The sequence below is a fragment of the Amblyomma maculatum genome, chromosome 3 (genome assembly GCF_055883805.1).
Source record: "Amblyomma maculatum isolate TAMU_Amacu chromosome 3, ASM5588380v1, whole genome shotgun sequence".
Taxonomy (NCBI): domain Eukaryota; kingdom Metazoa; phylum Arthropoda; class Arachnida; order Ixodida; family Ixodidae; genus Amblyomma; species Amblyomma maculatum.
This window is the reverse complement of record NC_139346.1, coordinates 21,693,450-21,718,649: the sequence shown is the minus strand read 5'-3', so window position 1 is coordinate 21,718,649 and position 25,200 is coordinate 21,693,450. Positions and strand designations below refer to the sequence as shown.

Below are 25,200 nucleotides of genomic sequence, written 5' to 3'. Positions count from 1 at the left end.
ATATAAGGAAATGAATGTGAATTTTTCAGAAATAAGACGTTTGTTAAGAATCGTTGTCCTTTGCACTTTTCTGTCTCTGCGTCCCTCCGCTGGTTTTAATTTAAGATTATGTGCCGGCCGGCCTAGCTCATCACTCTATTGTAACATGAGTAGTTACACTCACCATTGAGTCCGAGAAGTTGCAGAACTGTGGATAGCGGTAGCACAGCTTGTCCTTGTTTATCCTGAAAGAAGACCAAAACTCAGAGTAGAGCGCTCGCGTAAAATCACTGCGCTTGTACAGCATTTTGATATTTCATTCTATTTTTTTTTTTACATTTTATTTCATTTATTCTACCCAGCGGTACGGCGTGCATGAAGAAGGGTGGAGCCAAGCCAACATAATATATCAGAAGAAACTCGGAAAAATAAACGAAACTACAAAACGAGAATGCTAAAGAGCGAGTTACAACTGATAATAATAAGGAAGGAAATACGAAATGCAGAGTGTATGATGGTAGTTTTAGACGTGTAAACCTACTATTTGAGACTTCTTGTTTTCATATATAATAACGGCGTGAACGAAAATTAAAAAAAAAACGCACTTAAATCCACAAAAACATTTCAATCGCGCTTTTACACATTCAGGATTAGGTATTATTGTTAGAAAGGAAACAAGCTGTTTCATTTTTTTAAGACACTTTAGCTCAACAAAAGAAGACAACAAAAGAGCACCACGAGCGCTAACCTCCAAAAATCTTTATTCTTTTCAAACAGCACAATTACACGGCAGAAAAAAAGCATAAACAGTATTGCACATAATTGTGCAATACTGTGTGCAATCCCATGTGTTATCCTCTGTATCTTCTCAGCTTCAATAATTTCACGTGATAACCTATCCTTGTTTTTTTTTTGCTATCACAACACATTTATTCAGAAAGGCTTTGCATGTGTTTGGTCTCTCAAGGAAGAATACGGTCAACGAAGTTCCCTCCTTTCCCTTTCTTGATATTGCGAGCATGATCCATAAGGCGCTCAGTTAGGTATCTCCCGTCCGCCCTAGATATTTCTTTGAGATGCCCTGGATGCTTTTCAGAGAAGACTGAAGGAATACTTATTGCTCGTGCTCGTTTTGCAGTTTCAGCAAATAGCTTTTCATGGTCACATTCATTAGGAAAAGTTGAGGCCAGTTGGTTTTGCAGCATACTGAAAGCAGTTGCGTGTGGTAGCAATCGCTAGTTTCCGTTCTCTGGTATTAAAGAGTAACAGCGGAAGCCTGTGCAGGATGTCTCTTGCGGTGCACCGCGCAAGCGACACGTCGCGTCCAGATCGAATCGCTCGCTGCTGCGCTGGATCAATGGGCAAGCAGCCGCAGGGCGCTGCCTCTGCCTCTTCGCTATTTTAGCGGTGCTGACGGCTGCCGCTTTTATTTTTTATTGATTGAAAGTGCATTTTGTGCTGACAAATGAGTTTGCCGCGTGCTTGTTTTGTGCTGGTTCTCTCTGCTTTACTTCGCGTTTTATTATGCGCGTGTTTTCATTCCCTGATTAGATCCCTGATGCAGCTTCGGGTTTTGTCTGTGTTTTTCCCTCTCGTGTGTTCTTAAGCGGTTTTTCCCGAATAAACCATTCAGTTGAGCGTGAGCGGCTGTGTCTTGCTGTCTTTTCTTTCGTGTTTGTTTTTTTGCGCTCGTTTAGCCTGAATACCTATCAACTCGTCCAACTTTTCACGTTAACGCAATTTATTTCTTCTACAACGGCTCTCCTCTATTTCCTCACAACATAACCAATTAACGGGTCAAATTGAGCGTGTTATTACATGTCTTGAACAAATATATAACAGCGCAAAGAGACAAGGACGAGGCGAGACGACAAGGATGGCGCTGAACTTCCAACGTTTATTGCGAATGAATCGCGTGAACATATTGCCGCGTGCCTCTCAGAACCGATGAAAAAGGGGACGAAGCTGAGTGCAGTGTGTGAAACTGATTGGTTAAGTGTTTGCCGCCTTCTACTCGTTACATTATCTGGTGGAGGGGCTGGGTTGAGCCCCCTTTTGCTCAATTCCACCCGTCAAGGGCAACCGAGAGTCACCACGGATTTGACACCGGTCCACCGCAGTACCAGCCGCCGCCTCTGAGGTCCGTCGCCAGGGTCCGGGCCTTTGTCCTGCGCGCCTGTGACCATCACGCATAGATCGAACCCGAACAATGTGGCTAACGGAGAGAGTTCACCTCAGTTCGTTGTCCTCCAGTCTCGAACGCCACCGTCCTTCCATGGCGAGATTTATGAGGACGCTAAGGACTGGCTAGACTAATTCGAACGGTTCGCCAACTACAACGGCTGGGATGAGAAAAGGAGGCTGGATAATGTGTACTTTGCTGTCGAAGATTCGGCGCGGACGTGGACCGTGAATCAGGAAACGACGTTACCATCATGGGACCTCTTTCGTCGCCAGCTGCTGGCGACCTACAGCACTAACGACCGAAAGGAGCGTACGGAGTCCGCACTGCGATCTCGCTGCCAAGCCCCGAACGAAGGGGTTGGAATGTACTACGAGGACGTGATCCGTCTTTTTAGGCGTGCTGAAACAATTATGTCTGAGGAGAAGAAAGTGCGCCACCTAATGCGCGGGGTGAAACAAGAACTATTTGCTGGGCTCGTGCGCAATCCACCTGGCACGACATCAGCTAGCGGAGGCCACCACGATGGAAAAAACACTTCAACACAGGGCACAGTACTTTAACTGTGACGTGTCTGCCATGTCACCGGCCGTCTATGCTTCCGGCTTCAATGGTTCTGGTGAAGCCTTAAGGGAGCTTGTTCGATCCGTGGTCAGAGAAGAGCTGAGACATTCAGCTACAAGGTCTAACGTCGTCATCGAGGCTTCCCTCACTCGCGCAGGTCGTTCATGAGGAAGTTAGGCAAGTCGTCCCAGAGCGGTCTGTGCCTGCTGTGCAGCCACCGCCACCGAGTGTGCCTACGTACGCATCCGTATTTCATCAGAATGCCCTGTGCGATTCTCCAAGAGCGAACACCCATGTGCCTCATCCAAACCAGCACCATAGTGGGTATGACTCTCTTAGAGCCAGAGTAGACACCGCTGTACTTGATTCAAGCCCGCGTCGTCCTCCTCTTATAGGCGAGGCACGGTTTCGAAAGACTGACGTCTGGCGTGCCCCTGACCAGCGGCCCCTTTGTTACCATTGTGATGAGGCCGGTCACATGCTGAGGTTCTCTCAGTACCGCCGCGCAAGACTTCATTGCTTTCGTCTGCGTGCACGGTGTCCTCGTAGTGGTGAACGACCACGCGAAATCGAGGAGTACCTGTCGGCGCACACGGATCCCCCAGATGTCCCATACTGCGGGTCCCGCGTCATTACCTCTACCCGTTATCGATCCCCGAGTCCACGTCCCTCTGCATACAGCACTGGCCGCTCGCCGAGCCCCCGCTCCCCGAGCCGTCGGAAGAACTAGGAACAGCGACCTGCTGAGGTAAGGCCGCTGACGAGCGAACTGCCGAACATCCACCATCACGATTCTTACAAGATAATGGCTATCAGACAGGGTCATGTAAAGATGAAGCTGGGTGCGCAGCTTCGGACATACCAGTTGCTATCGACGATTTTCTCATTACCGCATTAGTTGATACGGGAGCGAGCTATTCAGTTATGAGCAATGGGCTAGCCAAGAAATTGAAGAAAGTTTTACCCGAGTGGACTGGTCCTCAGATTCGCATCAGCTGGGGGGCACCTTATTACCCCGGCTGAAAGATTCGTTGCGAGAGTTGCAATTCACGGATTTGTTCATGTCGGCGACTTTGTTGTTCTTACTCACTGTTCTCGAGATGTCATCCTCGGCTTGGAATTCTTACAGGCTAACGGCGCGATAATTAATATGCAGGTATCACGTGTGACGGTTTCGCCGAGCCAAGCCATTGCGAGATCTAGCGTCGACAGTTCATCAACGCCCGCCTTACGTGTTATAGCTGCTGACGTTACGGTCCCGCCAAGGTGCAGCATTGTGATCTTGGTAGAAAGCGACTTACCATGAGACTGCGACGCAATGGCAGAGAGGAACGTTAACCTGCTTCTTGAGAAAGGAATCTGCGCTGCAAGATGACTTATTCGATTGCGGGAAGGTTGCGCGAAACTCTTGATTACAAATTTCGGGACCGAGTTTCAGCACATTGCTAAAGGAATGGCCATCGCGTATGTTGCCGACATTTTTGAGCCAGCGAACATCTTATTCTGGCGCCACCGTCGCCAGCCGGATGCGATGCACCTGACATCCTATCAACTGTGGACATTATTCCCAATCGGTCGCTGGTTGAGTGGCGGCGACTCCTAGAGCTCCTTCGTAATTTTGCTGGATGCTTTGCAACGTCTTCGAAAGTTGGGCGCATCCCGGTAGCCAAACACCGCATTATGGTTGACGCGGAGACCAAGCCGATTTCCCAACACCCATACCGCATGCCGTCAATGGAAAGTGAGGCTATTCGAAGCAAGGTGCTACAAATGCTTACCGACGACGTGGTGCAGCCGTATACCAGCCCCTGAGCTTTGCCTGTAGTGTTGGTGAAGAAAAAAGACAATGCCTTGCGTTTCTGCGTCGATTATCGTAAGTTAAATCAGGTAACGAAACTGAACGTATACCCGCTCCCGCGTATCGACGACGCATTGGACCGGTCACGCAATGCCAATTATTTCTCGTCGCTTGACCTCAAGAATGGCTAATGGCAGATAGAAGTGGACGAAAGGGACACAGAGAAAACAGCGTTCCTCACCCCCGACGGCCTTTATGAATTTAAAGTGCTTCCTTTCGGTCTCTGTTCAGCGCCAGCAACCTTCCAACGAATGATGGACACCGTTCTCTCTAGACTGAGGTGGCAAGCGTGCCTAGTGTATCTAAACGATGTCGTCAGTTTCGCGTCTAGTTTTGAGAAGCACCTAGACCGGCTGCGAACGGTACTACAGGCGCTGCGTTCAGCCCAAATGACGATAAAACCGCAGAAATGCCATTTGAGATTACAGGAGCTCCGTTTTCTTGGACATGTTATTAGTGCTGAGGGCGTCAAACCAGATCCCGACAAGACTGCTTCTGTGGAAAACGTCCCGCGTCCATCCGACAAAAACTCAGAAGGGTTTGGGGGCTTTGTACCTATTACAGGGGTTTCGTCGACAATTTTTCAACGATTGCCGAGCCTCTTACGCTTTTTACCTGAGACAATGTTCCTTTTGTGTGGCAAGAAGATCAAGAGGATGCCTTCAACGAGTTACGCCGGCGACTGCAGGCCGCCCCGATACTTGTCCATTTTGATGAAAACGCTGCTACGGATATTCATACCGATGCCAGTAATTTTGGACTAGGTGCCGTTTTGACTCAGTGGCAAAATGATACTGAGAAAGTTATCGCTTATACGAGTCGTTCTCTTTCAAACGCAGAGGCAAACTACTCAACCACGGAAAAGGAATGTCTCGCGGTAGTTTGGGCGATAACTAAGTTCCGACCCTATCTTTACGGACGCCCTTTTAGTGCTGTGAGCGACCATCATTCATTATGCTGGCTAGCCAACCTCACAGACCCCTCTGGACGGCTTGCAAGGTGGAGCCTCCGTCTCCAAGAGTACGACATTAAAGTTGTATACAAGCGCGGCCGTAAGTACAACGATGCCGATTGCTTGTCGCGTGCACCAGTTGATGCTGCCCCTTCCGACAGCGAAGAAGACGACTTCCCGTTTTTTGCTGTGGTCACGACCACCGACATGGCCCAGCGTCAACAGGCTGACCCCGGTTTACGCCCGCTTATTGAGCATCTCGAAGGCTTTGATGTAGCTCTCCCATGCGCTTTCGCACGTAGTTTATCCTCCTACAGCATTCTTAATCGAGTACTATATAAGAGAAACTTTCAGCACAACAAGAAAACCTTTCTTCTCGTTGTGCCGACCGACCTCTGGCCAGAAATCATGCACGCATGCCACGATGAGCCTTCGGCTGGTCATTTAGGAGTCACGCAAACATTAGCACGCATTCGACAAAATAATTATTGGCCTAAGTTGCTGCCTTAAGTACAACACTACGTGAGAACATGCCGAGATTGCCAGCGGCGAAAGACACCTCCGTTGAAGCCTGCAGGGCTTCTTCAGCCGATACCTCCGCCAACATCCCCTTTCCAGCAAGTTGGCATGGACCTTCTGGGCCCTATCCCAACGTCTGCACCAGGGAACAGATGGATAGTAGTGGCGACAGACTACTTAACGCGAAATGCCGAGACACAGTCACTTTCCCGTGCAAATGCTGCTGAAGTAGCCCAGTTTTTTCTCAAGACCATCGTACTGCTCCACGGTGCCCCATTGGTTATTATTACTGACCGCGGTACAGCCTTTATGGCCGAACTAATGCAGGCTCTCTTCAGTCTTACCCGCACAAGTCATCGTAGGACTACTGCTTACCATCCGCAAACAAACGGACTGACTGAACGCCTCATTAGAACACTTGCAGATATGATTTTCATGTACGTCAACGTTTAACATCGCACGTGGGATGAAGTTCTTCCGTACGCAACTTTTGCATACAATACGGCTGAACAGGAGACGCCGCGTCTTGTGCCATTCCAGCTAGTCTACGGTCGTCGCGTCACCACAATTTTGGACGCTATGCTACCCATAAGTCATGGCGACGATACCACCAACGCCTATGCGGACGTCGACATATTTCTGCTGCGGGCCGAAGAAGCGCGCCAGCTCGCACGCTGCTGTACTCACCATCAGCAACACCGTGATGCCAATCGGAACAACCTCCGACACCTAGACGTTCACTACCAACCTGGAGATGTTGTATGGGTGTGGCCCCCTGTGCGCCGTCGAGGACTCTCCGAGAAGTTACTTGGCCGTTACTTTGGGCAATACAAGGTCATTCGGCGTCTTAGTAACGTGACATACAAAGTTGTTCCTCGGGGTCAACGACCCTCAATACGGCGGCGCTCAAGTGCTGAAACTGTTCACGTAGTGTTAATGAAACCGCACTATGTGAGGGAGTGATCTTTTGCGCGTGCGCAGCTTTGTGTTCCGTGCTTATCCTGTGTGCATCTAGTTTGAGGACGCTCCCAGTGTCGAGTCGACGATTTCGACGAGGGGGGGGGGGGTAATGCCGGGTGCCTCCCAGAACCGAGAAAAAGAGGAAGACTCTGAGTACAGTGTGTGAAACTGGTCCGTTCAGTGTTTGTCGCCTTCTACTCGTTACAATATATACCCTTAAATAATCCGGCATCATGGTCAATGTATGCGCAAGTAGGGGGGCTGTTTTCCAGAGAGAGTGGTAGAAGAGGACCTAACACATGCTTCTCCCCGATTGCATATCAGTTCTGATTCTACGATTTCTCGTGTTATACGTTGTTTGCTTTTTTTCTAATAACAGTGCTAGCAAGATCCGGGGAACAGTCGTTACAAGTAAAGCAGTGGGTGGCCAGAAAACCTACAAAATCTTTTCCGTCATGGGTATTTTTTACATTGTTGGCGTGTTCCCTCAACCTATCGTTCACACACCTCCCAGTTTGACCTACATATGTTTTTCCACAGTTTTACAGAATTTCGTATACTACGCCCTCTGCGCAATCAACAAAGGGCTGCCGACGCTTCTTGCCGCAGTTCATATGCATCGTTATTTCTGGGTTGGTCGTTTTGCACAGTTGTGACAGTTTGTGAGAAGCATAGAAAATGACTTTCAAGTCGCACCGCTGCGCTACCTGTTTCAGGTTGTGTGACAGTTTACGAATGTACGGTATAAAAGCTACCTTTTCCCTACGCTGTGCGTGGGCGTCACACTTATTCACATCAGCGCGCCTCTTTTTGAGGAGGCCTTCAGGAAATGAAGTGTGAAGGTGCTGCGGATAGCCGAAACTGCTCAGCCTTTCGGATTGATGGTTGAGCGCTTTTGTGATGAGATGCGGGCAGCTTTTGGGAGCCTTAAGTGATTACATCCTAATGAGGGGTCGGCTCTTGGCTGTGTGTTGCGGCCGGAAGCTGGTGCTTCCTAGCGACACACAAAGCCGAGTCTGTCAGCCGCTTTTGAAAGGCCGGGTCAGAGCTGGAGATGGTTCGTTGATCACGGTAATGGAGAGAGATTTCGTGATAGGATGCCATGGGCTCGCGAGCATCTCCCCAGGCGGTGGCAGTCCCTGCTCGGCTCATGTATCCTGGAGCAAAGAAGTGAGCTGCTTCGTTGCCCTTAACAACCGAAATGAGAAAGTGCTGCGGATAGCCGGCACTTATCAGCTTTTCGTCTTCATGGTTGCGCTTTTGTGATTACGATGCTGGCAGCGGTTGCCGAGGGCGTTTTTAAAGCGAGACGTGGCAACGACTGTTTTTAAGAGCTTTGAGTGGGCGGAGTTAAAAGGCAGAAGCAGTTTCTTGGCGGGCGGTTCATAGCCCTAGCAGTTACCATCCCCTTTAAGTGGAGCCGGATATCTAAAAACCTAATTTGGCCATTTACTGAGAGTTCATGTCTTCATGTGTGGGAGTTCATGTGGAAGACCCAGGGCTTTTTGGTTCGTAGATGAAATTTTAGTTATAAATTGTGAAGCGCAGGCAATTAAATGTGTTTCTAGAGAGATATTGGCTGCATTTGGCGCGGTGGTGAGCCCTCTTGACCTAACACATAAAATCCCAGTATATGGCCAAATTAGGATTTTGGATATCCGGCTCCATTTTAAAGGGGATGGTGTTTGCGGTGGATATGAACCGCGCGCCAAGAAACCGCTTCTGCCTTTCAACTCTGCCCACTGCAAGCTCGTAGAAAAAGCCGTTCCCATGTCTTGCTTTAAAAACGCCCTCGATAAAAGCTGCCCGCATCTCATCACAGAAACGCTCAACCATCAATCCGAAAGGATGGGCAGTTACGGCTATCCGCAGCACCTTCACATTTCATTTGCTGAAGGCTTCCTCAAAAAGGTGCGCACTGATGTGAATAAGTTTGACGCCCACGCACAGCGTAGGCAAAAGGTTGCTGTCATACCGTACATTCAGAAACTGTCACACAACCTGAAAAAGATAGCGTAGACGTGAGACTTGTTTTCTCTGCTCCTCACAAACTGTCAAAACTGTGCAAAATGACTAATCCAGAGATAACGATGCAAATGAACTGCGGCAAAAAGCATCGGCGGCCCTTCTTTGCATGCGAGAAGGTGTAGTATACGAAATTCCGCCTAACTGTGGAAAAACTTATGTAGGCCAGACTGGGAGATGTGTGAACGATAGGTTGAAAGAACACGCCAACAATGTAAAAAATCCCCGTGTCTGAAAATATGTTAGGGTTTTTCTGGCCACCCACTGTCTTACTTGTAACGATCGTTCCCCGGATCTTGCTGGCAGTGTTATTAGGAAAAAGAGCGAACAACGTGTAACACGAGAAATCGTTGAATCAGAACTGATATGCTATCGGGGAGAAGAGCGTGTTAGTTCTGCTTCTATCGCTCTCTTTGAAAAAGAGCACACTTATTTGCGCATGCATTGACGATGACACCAGATTGTTTCAAAATATATATTGTCACCAAAACACGTAGCAAGCAGCCAAACAACTGAGCTGGCTCTTTTTAATCAAGCGAAACTCGAGAGAGACGAGGATGACGCTTAGCCACGTTCCAAGACATTCGGCCACTTGGTGGTGTCAGAAGATGGTCAACGGTGTGGCAATATGTTCACGCGATTCGATAGCAACACAAGTTAAATGTTCAGGGCCGTCCTTGTCTTCTTGATTGTTCTTTTCTCTTTTTGCTGTTATATATTTGTTCAAGACATGTACCAACACGACCAATTTAACACGTTAATCAAGCTCATTTCTAGTACAAAGGGCTCCTTTTGCACGTGCGATTCGTGTGCCACCGTTTCGTTCATCGCTGTGTCAGTGTGTCGTGCTTTGGAACTTTCCTTCTGTCTTCGAACCAAGCGTCTACCCGACGGAGTCAGTGCTCTTTTCGGTGGGACTGCGCCTTCCTCCGGTCATGGAACACGGGTTGCAAGGTCTTGAGATCGGAATGGTGTAGGCAAGCTCGCCTGCAAAGTGACGTCCTGAGTGCCCAGGTCTGCAGCAGGACTCAGGACTCCTCGTACCAACGTGAGTTGTGGGCCTTTCATGTCTCAGCTGACCAAACAACATAGTTCCTTTGGCAACAAGTGCTGAGACGACTGAAACCCAAGTCTGCTCAGGCTTGCTTGCTCCACCTTTCAACGTGCACATCATAGGTGACGTTAATTTGCCATCTCACGTGGAACGTACGTGTCCTTTCTCTCGGGCCAACGTTTGCTGTGTCGCCTAGGGAATCACGGTTAGAGCAACTATCTTTGGTTCGTCAGATGTCTCGGTATACCCAGGCGAGTGCAAGTGCTCGGTTTGTCGCGGAGGATGTTGATGTCCTATGCCGATTCAAGAACTCGGAACCCGGTCTACTTGTCAGACGTGTGACCTCCTTTTGACGTGATCACTCGCTTCATCTCCTTCTGGCCGACAAGGAGGGTGGATTGACTATAATGCCTAACACAGTTTTTAAAACAAAATCTAGGGATGCTATTTCGTCGGTCTTCACCAATCATCCAAATGTATCCCTGACCAAAGTCAAGACCTGTGCAAATAAACTTTGCGAACGTATAAAACTTTCGGCGCTTTGAAGTCAATCGATATCAGAAAGAATAACGTTTTAAATGTATTTTTAGTGCGAAGAACATCAGGGTAGATTAGCCACTAAGGACTAATGTCTCTAAATCTTAAACATGGCAGCATTCTGTCGCAGGTGTTTTACAACACCTTAAGCTTTTACCCATGGACCATCCGTTTTTGATCAACTCTAACCAGGTTTTAGAATCTTTTGCTAATAATTATGATAAGTGCTGCCAAGCCTCTTCAATTGGCGTTAAAGATCTTTTTTATTCTCTACCTCACAAGCTAGTTCTTGAATGCATTGAGCATTCTATTGACAAATTTAGCTGCATTGCATTCCAGAACACGGCTGGAGTTCCTGTCCGACATTTTTTAGAGCTTTTAACGTTTTATGTACAGTCAACATAAGTCAAGTTTGAAAGGACACCGCACCTGCAAAAGCAGGGCATATGCATTGGGTCTTGCATTGCGTCAGTCTTTAGTGACCTAGTACTTGCTCTTTTCGATCATCTTTTAATTGCGTTCATCGCGTCTGTCGTCGCGCTCCGTTATAAAATCAAACGGTCTCTATTTGCAATTTCGTTTCGCGATAAAACTCATAATTCTGATATGCCATTTCGTGCTATTGTTTCGGAGCGTGTAACGTGGCAGTACGCTGAGTCCAGCTACCATCGGCGGCATCTTTCGTCGCTGCAACTCTTTGGTCCTTTCTTGTGCAATTCTTTGTTTTGCATGTTGCACAATTTTTAAATGATGAAAATTCAGGAGGATGCCTTGCCTTTAGTATAGACGTAGAAGATGTTTTTTATTCTCTGCCTCACAATGTCCTTATAGAGTCCGTGCAAAGCTGCATCACTGAGGATATTGACGAAATCTGCTTTAGATCCAGCTGCGGCTCGTCGGTTGAGCATTCTCTTGATGTGTGGTCATTTTATCTGCAGTCAACCTTTGTCGTCTGGCGCAATAACTTGTATGTTCAATGTTCTGGCGTATGCATTGGTTCCAGGGTCACACCAGCACTTTTTGATAATTTTCTGAGTCGCGTTGAAAGACACATTGAAGCAAACCTCAGCGAACTTCAACCTTATACATTTAGGTATGTAGATGATTTTCTGGTGTTGATAAATAGAGAAATTTAACAAGCACGTTGCTTATATTTTAAGTATGTTTAAGGAAAATAGCTCGGGACTGTCGTTTACTTTTGAATTGCCAAAACAGAATAAGATCCAGTTTTTAGACCTCAACTTGCACTTCTGGCCTGATCATGTCTACTGGCGTTTGGCTCCTAGAATTTCCAAACGATTAGCTAATTTCTCTTCCTCTATATCGAAAACTGTGAAACACGGTTGCAGCTTCTTGTTTGAGGTCGGAACTGGTAAAATCGTGCATGCATAATGCTCAAAAAACTTCTCAGGAACAGATTGATAGGCTGAAAGCGTCGGGTTTCCTGAAACTGCCCTCTCAAGTCTTTACGAGAGGCTCATCAGTTCTATTGGACTCCACACGCCATGCAACAAGCGTCACAAAGGAAAACAAAAGGTTGCATTAATTCCGTACGCTCATAAAACTTCCCACTGGCGCAAAAAGGTAGGTGACCGGTAGTACGTGGATGTCGTTTTTCCGCACCCGCAAAGCTCTCCCGATTGTGTGCAGCTGTTCAAAAACGGGCGGATATTCTGCATCCCGTCCTGTAGGCAAAATATTTGGCGTCAAGCTTGTCAACAAATATGTGGAATGCTGCAAAAATGTTGTATATCAAATTTCGACGTCCTGCGGCCACGCTTGCATTGGCCAAACTGGACGATGCCTAAACATACGACTTATGAAACACAAGAATACATTCAGCCAAGACCGCTCTAACCTGCTAGACCACTTCCGGGATTGTAAAAGATCAAGAAAGCGTACGCGATGTATTCCAAAATTTGAGAATACTCTTGTTCTCTTTACACACCCTAATAAATTCACGCGAGAGCTTAAGAAAGCCTACTAAATCACACAATCAATTGACACATGTGTCAGCACCCTCTATGTCACCCTAACAACCTCTTAAATTGCATTTCTTGATGACAATGAGTTTGACACGCGCTTATGTGCCGGTGCTCTCTGCTTTACTTCATGTTTTACCATGCGCGTGTTTTCATTCCCTGATTAGATGCCTAATACGGCTTCAGGTTTTGTCTTTTTGTTTCTTCCCTCTCGTGTCCTTAAGCTTATTTTTCCGAATAAACCGTCTAGTTGCGAGTGACCGCTTGTGTCGGGCTGTCTTTTCTACCGTGTTTGTTATTCGCGCTCGTTTAGCATGGAGTGTCGTGACTTTGGAAACCTTCCAAGCCATTTATTTAGTTATTTACTTACTGATACTGTTTGTGTTACAAAAAGTTGACACTAATTTATCATTATTATAATACAAGATCAAAGCTCTAAAAATCTAAGCAACAACAAGAAATAAAATCAGCAATGCTCTTTCCATTATTTAAACCCTTCATCATCCTACATTACATAATCATCTAAGGCAATAAATATCGCCCATAAAGAACCGTACGGGCTCAACTATCCTTCAACCAAGTTCTCCGAGCGTAAGCCATCGGGCGCAGCCATATATACGCTGCTGCCAATTCGATCATGGCACGCTTCAGCGTTTTGTAAGCTTCTCATTGTTCGGGGATCTCGGCAACCTGTTTCTGTCTTAGCGCGAATGGCTTCCTCATGACACGCGTACTCTATTTCTCCCGCTAACTGGTGGACTCGCCTGACAAGGGTGCCGAACTGGAATTGTTTCGAGTTCAGCTTGGGGTCGAGTTTACGTCTTTCGGACTCCAGTTTTTGGTTCCGGAGACATATTTGTTCCGGTTCGAACAGATTCGACCGTGCCCGAACCGGTTCAAGCGAGTTGAGAAAACTGTAAAATAAGTGCGCAAAAAAAACGCGACAAAGAGGAGAAGTGGACAACGACGGCGCAGAACTGACGGTGTATTTATTTACAGTCCATCATGGTTCACCAACTCGCCCAATCAGCTGTTCTTCTAGAGTTGAGAAACATCTTCGGGTGCATTTTTCCCCACCTATTAATTACGCTGTTTTCTTAAGTACCGGTATATATTACAAGCTGAAAATTTGTATAGTAGCCCGTTTAAAATTTTTGTCGTCTGATGTAACAAGATCCACTTGGTTGACAGACCTAAAAAATGTTTATAATGAGTGACCGACGATTAGAGCAGGATGGAGGAAAATATTGATTTTATTGCCACATGATTAACTAAGGCTGTCACGCTCCGAAAGAAAGTTAACAGAAAGTAACGTTTCCTGCTGCGCTTTTTAGGCACAGAAATTTATTTTTATATTAAAGCGAGAACTCTACAAACAATGACAGCAGTGTTTCGTCCGGCTCCCACTAAAGCACCTTCGAACCAGATCAAAGTCGAAGCAAGCCCACAGGCGAAGGCTAACGGTGTATATACCATATGCATGACTATATATCGCAAAGCACACGGATGCTTTTGCATTCTGTGTTTCTGGGGAGGTGAAACGAATGGCGTCCATGTGTTGCTGCCCGAAATGCGCTGCAAAAGCCGCAATGCATTGGAATTGCAGCAATTGTCCTATTTGCCGGAGAACCAGAGCAAACCATTCCACATCATTGAGATACTTATGTAGGTACCCGACACTATACAGACAGGCTCCTGTATAGGCAGTACTAGGTTATATATAGCCTATCCTGCGCTTTCCAGAAGCTGTTCAAAATTCCTCTTGATCAATTTAAGAACACGTCTTCCCTTGTGGGTTATACCCTGCCTTAAAACAATTGGGATATTATTAATAGAGATAAAGTTAGCGCTGACACTTGGACGAAGACAGAAGAAAATTTTGTGTATGTTTTTTTTTCTTCTGTATTCGTCCAAGCATTAGCGCTAACTTCATCTTTATTATGCAGAACCCACTAGCCGGGCAACACGCACCTCTGAATTGTAGGATATTATTCCGGAGAAAACATTACGCCCGGGTATTTAGCTCCGTTAACATCGGCGACGACCTGAACGGTAATATGATAGTGGTAAGTCAATTATATAGCAGCACTTTGAAACATTTAGAGGCAGAAACCAGTTTTTACAACAGCAGCATATGCAAGTCCTCACTGTGCCATCAGTTGACTTCAGTCACCCATCATTTTCATATATAAAGCATGGTCACCTGCGTATAGTTTCGGGGTTATTGCAGGTAAAATTTCATTAATACAAATTAATGAAGAAGATAGCCTACACCTATGTGGTACTCAGTATAAGAAAAACACGGCAGAATTTCAACTTCATTCAAGACCGTCTTCTGAGAACGTCAGTAAGACAGTTTTTCAGCCAGAAAGGCGAGCCGAGAGCTAAATATGCGTTCTGTATATTCAGTTGCCTGCCTAACGCAAAACTATCCCGGTTTCAACCCATGCCAATAGCATACGCGGCTGATAATGTGCGTTAAATGACACTATAAAGGAAGTATCGATGATCACCAGTTGGTGAGGCAGTATGAGAGCCCTGGGTAGAGCAGCGTTCCGGAGCCCTCAATGCGCAGGTCGACGGCACTTCGGTGTTCCAGGTACTCCTGCACGATCTCGGAGGCCTGGTACAGGAAGCCCAGCATGGACACCACAAGCATTGCCGCACGCCACCACAAGGTCCGCCGGCGGCTGAAAGGTTAAGTTACGCCGGGTTTAGGTATTTTTAAACATTGGTCATATAACGTTTCTATCCTATCAGCTTTACGAAGGGTAGTTTCATTACTCATTCAACTATGTTAGCCTACCTAAACATAACAAAACAGCGATGCACTAAAATGATCTCAAACGAGTTTTACCAAGATACTTTGTTGGGCGAGTTGGTAAACATCCATTGTTAATTTAAACAGCACGAATAAGAAGACACAGGACAAGATAAAAGGAAGCCTTAAGCGTGTTCAAATGTGCATTAGTGAAGACAATAATGAATTTGACTTCATTGACGCCTCAGGTGTAAGTCTTGGAAGTTTCATCGAAATTTTGAGGTTATACCTGCAGTTCACCTTCATAGGCTGGAGGGACAAGCTGTATACGCAGAAGGCCGGAGTATGCATTGGGTCGAGTGTTGCACCAGTCTTGAGTGGCATCTTCTTAATGTACGTGGACAGACACCTGAAGGATAACTTCAGGGACCACCATCATTCCAACTTCAGGTATGTTGACGACTTTTGAGTATTTACAGACCGTGAAGGACTCAATCAACGAATGAGGGACATTATTGATGTTTTTACTGAGTGGTCTGGAATTTACTGTTGTAGAACCAGTTGACGATCGGTTACAGTTTTAGATTTTTTTATTCATTTCGGTGAGGATCATGTTTTTGGGAATACAACATGAGATTGGTGAAGCCCTTAAAAAGTTCCAATTCGGGGCATTCCAAATTAGTGAAGAATGGGATGATCAGCACATGCGTGCTAAATGCGTTTAAGAAATTTTGCTACCATGGCATGGGGCAACAGTTTTGAAAGACAATTGACAAGAATTGCAAAGGCCGGTTATCGGGCGTCGGTTATTAATGAGGCCAGTTTCCGGTTACTGACGAGCCTGAAAAGAACGCTCAGATAAAAATCCCTGCCCAGTATGGGTGAGAAGTAGAGGAAGGTTGCGGTGGTACCATATGTGCACAAAATTTCACATGGCCTGAAAAATGTAGGCAAGAGGTATGGTATTGATGCCGCATTGACCGCCCCGCTCAAGATGAAGAGGATTTGCCCGCCTATTCAAAGGGAAAGAGAATCGAAGAAGCAAGAATGTGGGGTGAAACATAGAGACCCATTTGTTAGATACAAGGTTGGTATTGTGTACAGGCTTCCACTCTCTTGAGGAGCCTGTTATAAAGGATAAACAGGACGCTGTATTAACAAGGGACTACTGGAACACCGGAACAACATGGAAAGTGGCAAGGACAGAACATTTCTGGTCTCACATTGCCCTTTCTGTGAAACAATGAAGAAGGAGAAGAAGCATGCTGCCATGTTTGACCAGGTTAGGATTTTGTATCGCAACAAAGAGAAGATGACGAGAGAGATAGTTGAATCATATTTTATTTCAAGGGACATTAAGAGTGTCAGCAAGACTTCTCTTGCTGTTTTAAGCAAAGAGATGTCTTTTTGAGTACTTTTTGTGCATCAGGTGAACTCAGGGTTTGTTTCGCGTGGCTGTTTCGTTTTCGTCTTATTTGTTTTTATCTGGGCTTCGGAGGCTTCCTTTTATCTTGCCCTGTGTCTTCTTGTTTGCGCTGTTTAAATTAACAATATATCAAACGTGTATGTAATCCCAAAAGTCATAACGTTTGTTTGCAGCATGCGAATAAGAAATGACCTGGTAGTAATTTTTAAAGTCACAGCACATGCAGCCGAAGGCACAGAGCGGACATGCGCAACTCCACTGCGTCATCGTCTTCAAGCGCTGTGATTCTTTGAGGAATTACAGAAAATCATCTAGCACAGCAACATGCCCTGCTTTGTATAAATCTAGATGATAAAAAATCTGGCATCAACTAGGATCAAGATCATTGCGTTGCTTATTGAGAGGAATCCGAAACCTGTGTCATTTCTCAGACGCATTTCAGTTGAACCATTAAATTAATAACTAAGATATAGGAAGAAAAATGAGCATGATAGCTACTGCTACCACCCCGTTTCAACGGGGACGCTCCTATATTCCATCCTTCCATCCATCCATTAGTGTTGTTGATAATATTGCATTTTTGCTCATTTTTTCTTGTTGCGCTAATAAATATAACTTAGCTAGGTTCATGCAATTCCCTTTTAATGCCCTTTCCGGCGCTGTAGATACCTTGAATATCGTGGTTTAAAACTGCAGTCCAGTGCTTGTTTAAAATACAATAACTTCCCCTACAAGCAGTAAACTTATGTCGTTTTTCTTTTCTCTCTATGTATGCGTATGTGGGGGGGGGGGGGGGGAGTAAAGGGGGAGGGGTATCTCTCAGGGCTATGATTTGATTACTCACAATATAAGTTTTTTTTTTAATAGACTCATGCGATTGTTCAGTCATTTCTTTCGCAGTGCACACGTCTATTCTCATTGATTCCTCTTTACTTTAGTGAACTCAATAACTCTTCACATCTGACGTTTTTTTAGACGACAAAGGAATAAATTTTTTTCTACATTTCTCTACACGGTAGTGCGAGAGTGCCGATCCGGAGCTATGTTCCACGCTAGACCTCGAAAGGGAAACATTAAAAAAGCGCTTCTGATTAGGCGACGACGTAGGCCGTTTATTCGTAGTCTGTGTTCACTATCGTTTCACCTGTGTAGCCAAACTTCACGTACAGAATGAACAGTTTGGCCACGCTAGCAGATTTCTGCATGTAATTGAGGCAATCTGCGCAGCGCAGTAGTAAACGTAACACCCCCTGTGTTACCTTCTAAGGTTAGAGTGCTTCTATGCTCTGAAAATTTGACTAATTTGTTTGCATCACAGGAAGAACATAATACAGAACATAGGCCAGGGAGTAAAGCAAGAAACAGTGGTTGTCAGCTAGCCGACGGCGCTCGTACTTGTTTCGCAGCATTAACAAGTGAATTTCTCTTAACGCAAATGCTTAAATGGTGGGTTGGTGGGCGCAGGTTGACACAAAGACAAAAAGAAGGAAACACGGGGCGGGCGCCTCTTTCACAACTCATTTATTGGGAAGAAAACGAAGCTTCTTCAAAAACGAACACCTCCAGCAAAAAAAAGAAAAGAAACATGAGACAGAGATAAAAACTTTCGAAGATAGTCAATTTCCATCTTCGATAACGAGAGCGAAGGCTTACACAATTATCACACAAGGCGATATAGAATGCTTCTATCACCTCTCTAAACCTTTGTTGGGGATGCCGATACAACACCTGTGTCGCGTCAAAGATAGGTTGGCAATTATTGCGTTCCCGAAGGTGTTCATTCACAGCATTATTTACAAGGCCAAAATCGAAGACAGGGGAAGAAACATGCAAACAAACAAGCGCTGTCTATAAACTGAAATTTTATTAGGAAATACTCGTGCTTATAAAGACTTCAAACACAGCAAGTGCAGGCGCACAAAGAATGAAACACATAAAAAAAAAAGAAAACAACAAAACAGCAAACTAAACCACATGTGCGCATTAACCTCATTGCATTGCAGCAGTAGTGTCAAGATAGTCCTGTTCTACCTGGTGTGACGCCACGGAAGGGTGCGCGATGTGGCGATTGCCACCTTTGAAATATATGATAGTACTCTCCATCTCTCTGGTTCGGAAGCTAATGACCGAATCTTAAAATGCAATAGATAAACTACATAGATGGTCCAATGAGAACTCACTGAATATTAATCCACAAAAACCAAAGCAATAATTTTTCGAGCCAAGAATAAAACTTTCAACCTAAAAAAACAGCTTCGTTACGCAAACCGGGATATTCAGATTGTAGGTCAGCATAACATTCTTGGTGTCATATTTTCTGAGCAACTTAGCTGAGATCAGCATGTCACCAACCTTTGCAACAAACTATCATCTGTAACTGGACCTCTGACCTGATGCCGCGATTTGTTGCCAACAAAACTTAACAAATATATAATGCGCTCTTCCTGTCTCACATAAATTACTGTAGCCTAGTGTGGGCAACTACTACGAATGGTAGCATCGCCAGACTACAGAACCTGCAGAAAAGGATTGTAAGAGATGTGGCAAATATAGATTATTTTTCGTCAACGTAGACTGCATTAACAATATACAGCATTAATAAACTTGAGTACTGGTATCATTTTCGAATCTTACGCTCAATTTATTTCTCCTCTGTCGACTTTAAGACATTTATAACAGCTACTGCACGTTTAGTATCAAACCAGGACCGCGCACATACTCGAAGTACCGGATTATGGTTTATTCCAAGGTTTCGTAATAACTATAAATTCCAGACGTTGCTTTACAATTTGCCATATATCTTAAATAAATACCACACAGCTCAACAACCCACTCTAAGTGATGTCCGATCACGTTTTCTTAGTATGGAATAGGACTTTGTATTCAATTGATTTCATAGCTACTTTCTACTAGTGGAAATTAAGAAGAAGAAATGGGCATGGGCAGGACATGTAGTGCGAAGAGAGGATAACCGATGGTCGCTTAGGGTAACAAACTGGATTCCAAGAGAAGGAAAGCGTAGCAGGGGCGGCAGAAAGTTAGGTGGGCGGATTAGGTTAAGAAGTTCCCAGGGGTCAAGTAGAGGCAGCTAGCACAGAACCGGGTTAGGTGGAGAAATATGGGAGAGGCTTTCACCCTGGAGTGGGTATAGTCAGGCTGGTGCTGCTGCTGATGATGATAGCTACTTTCTATATATTCATGAAAATTGTATTCCGGATAATTTACACTATTTTACATTTGTCTCATATATTGTAAATACTTTCATCGGCCAAACTGTTGGTTGTAGTGGCTTTCTTTTTTTTTTCTTTTCTCTATATGCACTGGTATGCCATTTCATTTGTTTTGCACTTTTGTTTGTACTCTCAAATTATTGCTCTCAAATGCCATATTTTTTTTCTTCTGCTTTGCTGTTGTCCACTAGTAGTTGTACCGCCATCTGCCAAGCCAAATGGTTCCACGGCCTCTTCAAGCTGTTATAACAGCTTTTAGTCGCGGAACCCGTCCAGGATGTTTTCTGGGCAAATGAAGAAATGAATGAAATGAAGATACGCCTCTGCTATTTTTCGGCACAACTGATTCCTGTGCCTGAAGCCGTTATAAGCACAGGTATTTCCTATTACAATTTCAGTTGATAGTCAGCGGTTGTTTGTTTGCGTGGTTCTTCCCCTGTCTTCGTTTTTCGCGCTGTGCATAATGTTGAACGTTCACCAACTCGGCCAGTTTCCGGTTCTGTTCATTCATCCCCGAAGATATGTCGTTATTGTTTTCTTTTAGGCGAATATTCAAACACCGCCCGGTCTGTCCTATGTATGCGAGCCCACAAAAAAAAGGAATGTTATAGACCACACCAGTTACGCCGCATACAATCTTCCTTCTATGCTTCACTTTACAAGAAGGGAAAACGGGGCCAACATTTTTCGTCTTTCTTTCCACAATTGGACAAAATGTGCCTAATTTCAACGGAGCGCAAAGAGCTACTCCAACTTCATAACGTTTGCCAACATGTCTAAGCCCACGTGAGAAGTGGTGACTTTTGCAGCAGATGGAACACCTTTACTTCATTTCGTTAGTTTCACGCCGGACTGGGCAATGAGACATTTAGGCAAGCCTGCGTTTGCTAATCTAACTGAAGCTATCTCGAAGAACATGTAGGCAAGATTTAGTTGTAGGTTTAGAGAGGTGATTGAAGCATTCCATATCCCCTCGTGTGGTAAATGTGTCGGTAAGCCTTTGCTCTCGTTATCGAAGAGGGAAATTGACTATCTTCGAAAGTTTTGATTTCTGTTTCGTGCCTTTTTTTTTGCTGGAGGAGTTCGTTCTTAAATAAGCTTCGTTTGCTACCCAATAAATCAGTTGTGAAAAAGGCGCCAGTCCCGTGTTTTGTTCTCTTTGTCTTTGTGTTAATCAGCGGCCACCAATCCACCATGAATAAGTTATCCAACTCGCACAAGTTATCCTTCTGTTGACAAACGCGTTCTCCAAGATAATGCGTGGCTTCGAAGCCAAAGCTTTTGTAATGTACTTATAATTATACTGCAGTCATGTACAGCGCAATGGCAGCACACAAAAGCTACGTGTGTGCTGGCCGCTCCATGCTTTCGTGCCGCGTGTAGCAGACGACGCGCCCGGCGAGGAGCAAGAGCAGTGACTTTAAGCAAGAGTAAAGTCCCTTTGGCCGTTTTTGTTTCCACAAAGAACGCGAGACTTCTCAGAATGCTGTCATGCGGTTGGAAAACAGGTCTTGTGGAAACGCTTCCAATGAAATCTGGAAAGTTCCACACGTGAGCCTCGTCTTTTGGCGCTTCGCCTACTATTGTGGCTACCCATGACACAATGCTACTTAGTACCTCCGTTTCGCATCAGCGGAAGCGATTTTGTATTGCCAAATAACCGCCAGGTGCAACTCGATCGCCGCACGTGCGCAGGAAGCTAGCGGAGCGCCTCTTCCGGCGACGTCCCATCGTTTCACATTTCGCCACCATGCCAGGAATCCGGCGCTACCATCGCGCGGCGAAACTTGAGCTTGGGTTCCCTATACCACCCAGCGGAGGAGTGTGTCCCAGGTGGCCGTCGTGAGAACTAGCGGCGCTGCAGTCAGCTCTTGCTTAAAGCCCCTTGATGGGGCTTTAAGCAACGTCGTGCCATGGCCAGAAGTTCCGGTGCGCTTTTCTTCGTCCCGACGGCGAACTTCGGCCCGTGGCGTAAAACTTCTAGGACTGACTGAGGCAGGCTTTTGACTCCACAGGTGTGGACGCTGTTTCCAGCTGTCTGTCCTTCCATTGCTCTTCTTTTCGAGGAGATGCCGGCGCGCAGCTTAGTCAAGGTGAAGTTCCAGAAGCCTTCGATGGATCTATCAAGAAGCAGCGAAGTGTCCCGCCACTGCCGGGGGTTGGCGAGGAGCCGGAGGCGTAAGCAATCCCTATACACGCGGGCCTGCCGGTACCAATCTGACTTCAAAATCTTCAGGCATCTTCGCCCATGGCTGTCAGAGGGTGCATACCCTCCAAAGAGGGCTATCACTTCCGGATGAAGAATCTTCATACGTGCGCAGAACGACATTGTTCTCGCTCGGCAGAGTGCGTTGACAATGAGGGCAATGATGGCTGAGAAGTCAAGGGTGAAACATTGAAAGGAGCCCGAAGTACAAGAAATGTAGTTAGCTAGCTAGGTTATGCATCTTGAGGTAACAGCACGGAACACAGGACGAGAGCACAAGATTAGAGGAGGACACAACAAGCGCTGACTTTCAACAACATTTATTTTGGAAAACCATCAACTTCTTATAATCTAACGCCACAGCTCGCGTACAAATGACTTGCACATTTCAGCATAGTTATAAAAAACAAATAAACAAAACATAATAATAGATAAATAAATACACGTGCCACTAACCTTCTCTTGCAAGATTATGCGGCACGTGTTATGCGGCATGGCAAGGTTATGCGGCATCTCCTCGATAAGAAGAGCAATGGAAGGACAAACAGCTGGAAACAGCGTCCACACCAGCGGAGTCAAAAGCCTGCCTCAGTCAGTCCTAGAAGTTCTACGCCATGGGCCGAAGTTCGCCGTCGAGCCGAAGAAAACCACACCGGAACTTCTGGCCATGGCACGACGAGTTGCGCGGGCTGCACCGGAGTCCGAAAGTTCCAGGTGCGTCTCAGGCGGGGTGGACGTGGTCGCACGCTGCCGACTGCCCAACAGAAGCCTGCCTGTAGGACGAGCGGTGAAGTATTTGAAAGAACATTCGCTTTCATTGCTTACTTCGGACAAGGAGGGGGGCTTTGCTGTGTTACCTATTGACTTGTGCAAAGCCAAGGCGCTAGATGTCATTAGTTCTGTTTTTAATAGACACGAAATGTCGGTGCTAAGAAAAGCGAAGTGAAATTCTTAGAAGCTATGCAAAAACCTTAAACTTGACCACCTAGTGCGCAGCATTTGAGACCGGTAAAAAATCGTCTCGACATGTTTTTCACTGTGAAAACGCACAAACCTGACTGGCCCCTAAGGGTTATAGTTTCTGAAAATGGCACCTGGCAAAAAATGATCGCCAAGTTCTTAATGAAAAAACTAAAATTACTATACTGTGACGACCCTTTTCAGGTGAAATCAGACGATTTAATAATGTTTTAAATGACAATTCTAGCACTGACTTTGCAGCATGCTCGGTAGATGTAAAAGATCTCTACTATTCGATTCCCCAAGATGATCTCCTAGAATGTGTGGAAACTTGCATAGATACGTACGGTGCAATCACTTTCCAAAATGCCTGCGGTGTGTCGACAGGTGGGTTCTTGGAGCGGCTTGCTGTCTATTTGAAGTCTACCCATGTCCTCTGGGAGGGTAACATGTATCTCCAAAAAAGCAGCGTGTGCATAGGTTCTTGTATTGCGCCAATCCTCAGTGACTTGTACCTCGCCCAGAAAGACAGAATCCTTCTGTCTCACCGGCACAAACGTCCCCAAAGTGTTTAGGTACGTCGATGACTACCTTGTGCTCTGTGATGGCCGCGGCATGAACGCCCAAGACGTAGCTCAAGAAGTAGTGGCGTGCTTTAACCATGTTCTTCAGCCGCTCACGATTACCCACGAAGTCCCGGTACAGGGGTCTATGAGATTTCTAGATCTCAGACTTGATTTCGGGCAGGGGAAGGTCTGCTAGGCTTTTGAACCCAGAGGTGACAAGGCGCCACTCCCTTTCTACTCGGCTCATTCCAAGCTTGTGAAAAGAGCAGTTGCAAACCTTTGTTTGTCAAATGCTCTCAAGAAGTCATGCACTCACACCATGGAGGCCAGTTTTCATCGCCAGGTTGACCGCCTTACAGGAGCTGGGTACCCATCACATTTGCTTCTTTCTGTTGCGGAACGTTTGAACAAGAAGTTAAGACTCGAGCATGTCGGTGCCCAACTAGGTGACGAGAACAGGGAGACAGCAAACAAGCGCAGGATTGTGGCCATACCATATGAGCACAACATTTCCAACCGCTTAAAAAAGATCGGTCGTAGAGCAGGCGTTAATGTTGTGCTCACTGCTCCGGAAAAATTGAAAAGCCTCTGCCGACGTGTAAACGCTGATGGATCGCAAAGGCAGAGGGGGTGCGTAACAAACCACCAGAGTCGATTTGTGGAGTGCGCGGAAGGCGTTGTTTATTCCATACCCCTGAAGTGTGGGAAGGAATACGTAGGACAGACTGGAAGGTGCACAAATGACAGGCTGAAAGAACACAAAAACAACGTCGAACAAAAAAGCAGGCATTTGGGGATCCATGTAAGAGACTGCGCGTCAAAAACTTGCTCCGTGCAATTCACACTTCGTGAGATAATTGAAGCCGCTGAGATAGCTAGACTGCAGGAACGATGTGTAAGCAAACCGTCCCTGCTGTTAACACAAAAAGAAATCGAACTGCTGAATGTGCAATCTTCTCCATGAGTGTTCAGAGAGTGCACCACGCTGTGTGCAAGAGAAGGTTATGCGGCACGTGTATTTATTTATCTATTATTATGTTTTGTTTATTTGTTTTTATAACTATGCTGAAATGTGCAAGTCATTTGTACGCGATCTGTGGCGTTAGGGTTAAGAAGTTGAGGGTTTTCCAAAATAAACGTTGTTGAAAGTCAGCGCTCGTTGTGTTGTTCTCTAATCTTGTGCTCCCGTCCTCTGTTCCACGCTGTTACCTCAACATGCTGGCATCATTCCTAATAGAGGAGGAGGATGATGAGGAGTAAAGGCAGTAAGGTAAACCAGTAAAAGCAACCGGTTTGCTACCCTGCACTGGGGAAAGGGGATGAGTGGATATAGGAGCTGTGATAGAGGGATAGTTGAAGTTAATACAGTCACATAAAAGACACGCCACATCACGTTACAGTCATGTCATTGCAAACTCATAGTCTTTCGATTAGGCCTG

At 45.8% G+C, this 25,200-nt stretch overlaps 1 protein-coding gene across 1 annotated transcript in view; it reads right to left on the bottom strand.

Annotated features, from left to right (window-relative positions):
• Window positions 1–15,271, bottom strand: part of LOC146194326 (uncharacterized) — a 441,606-nt gene extending 426,335 nt beyond the window's left edge. Inside the window, exons 1-2 of the mRNA XM_084596527.1 lie at window positions 15,126–15,271; window positions 164–224 (exon numbers count right to left, since the gene is read on the bottom strand). Coding sequence (XP_084452653.1) covers window positions 164–224; window positions 15,126–15,271 — 207 coding nt within the window. The remainder of the gene's footprint in view (window positions 1–163; window positions 225–15,125) is intronic.
• Window positions 15,272–25,200: the final 9,929 nt, after the last annotated feature.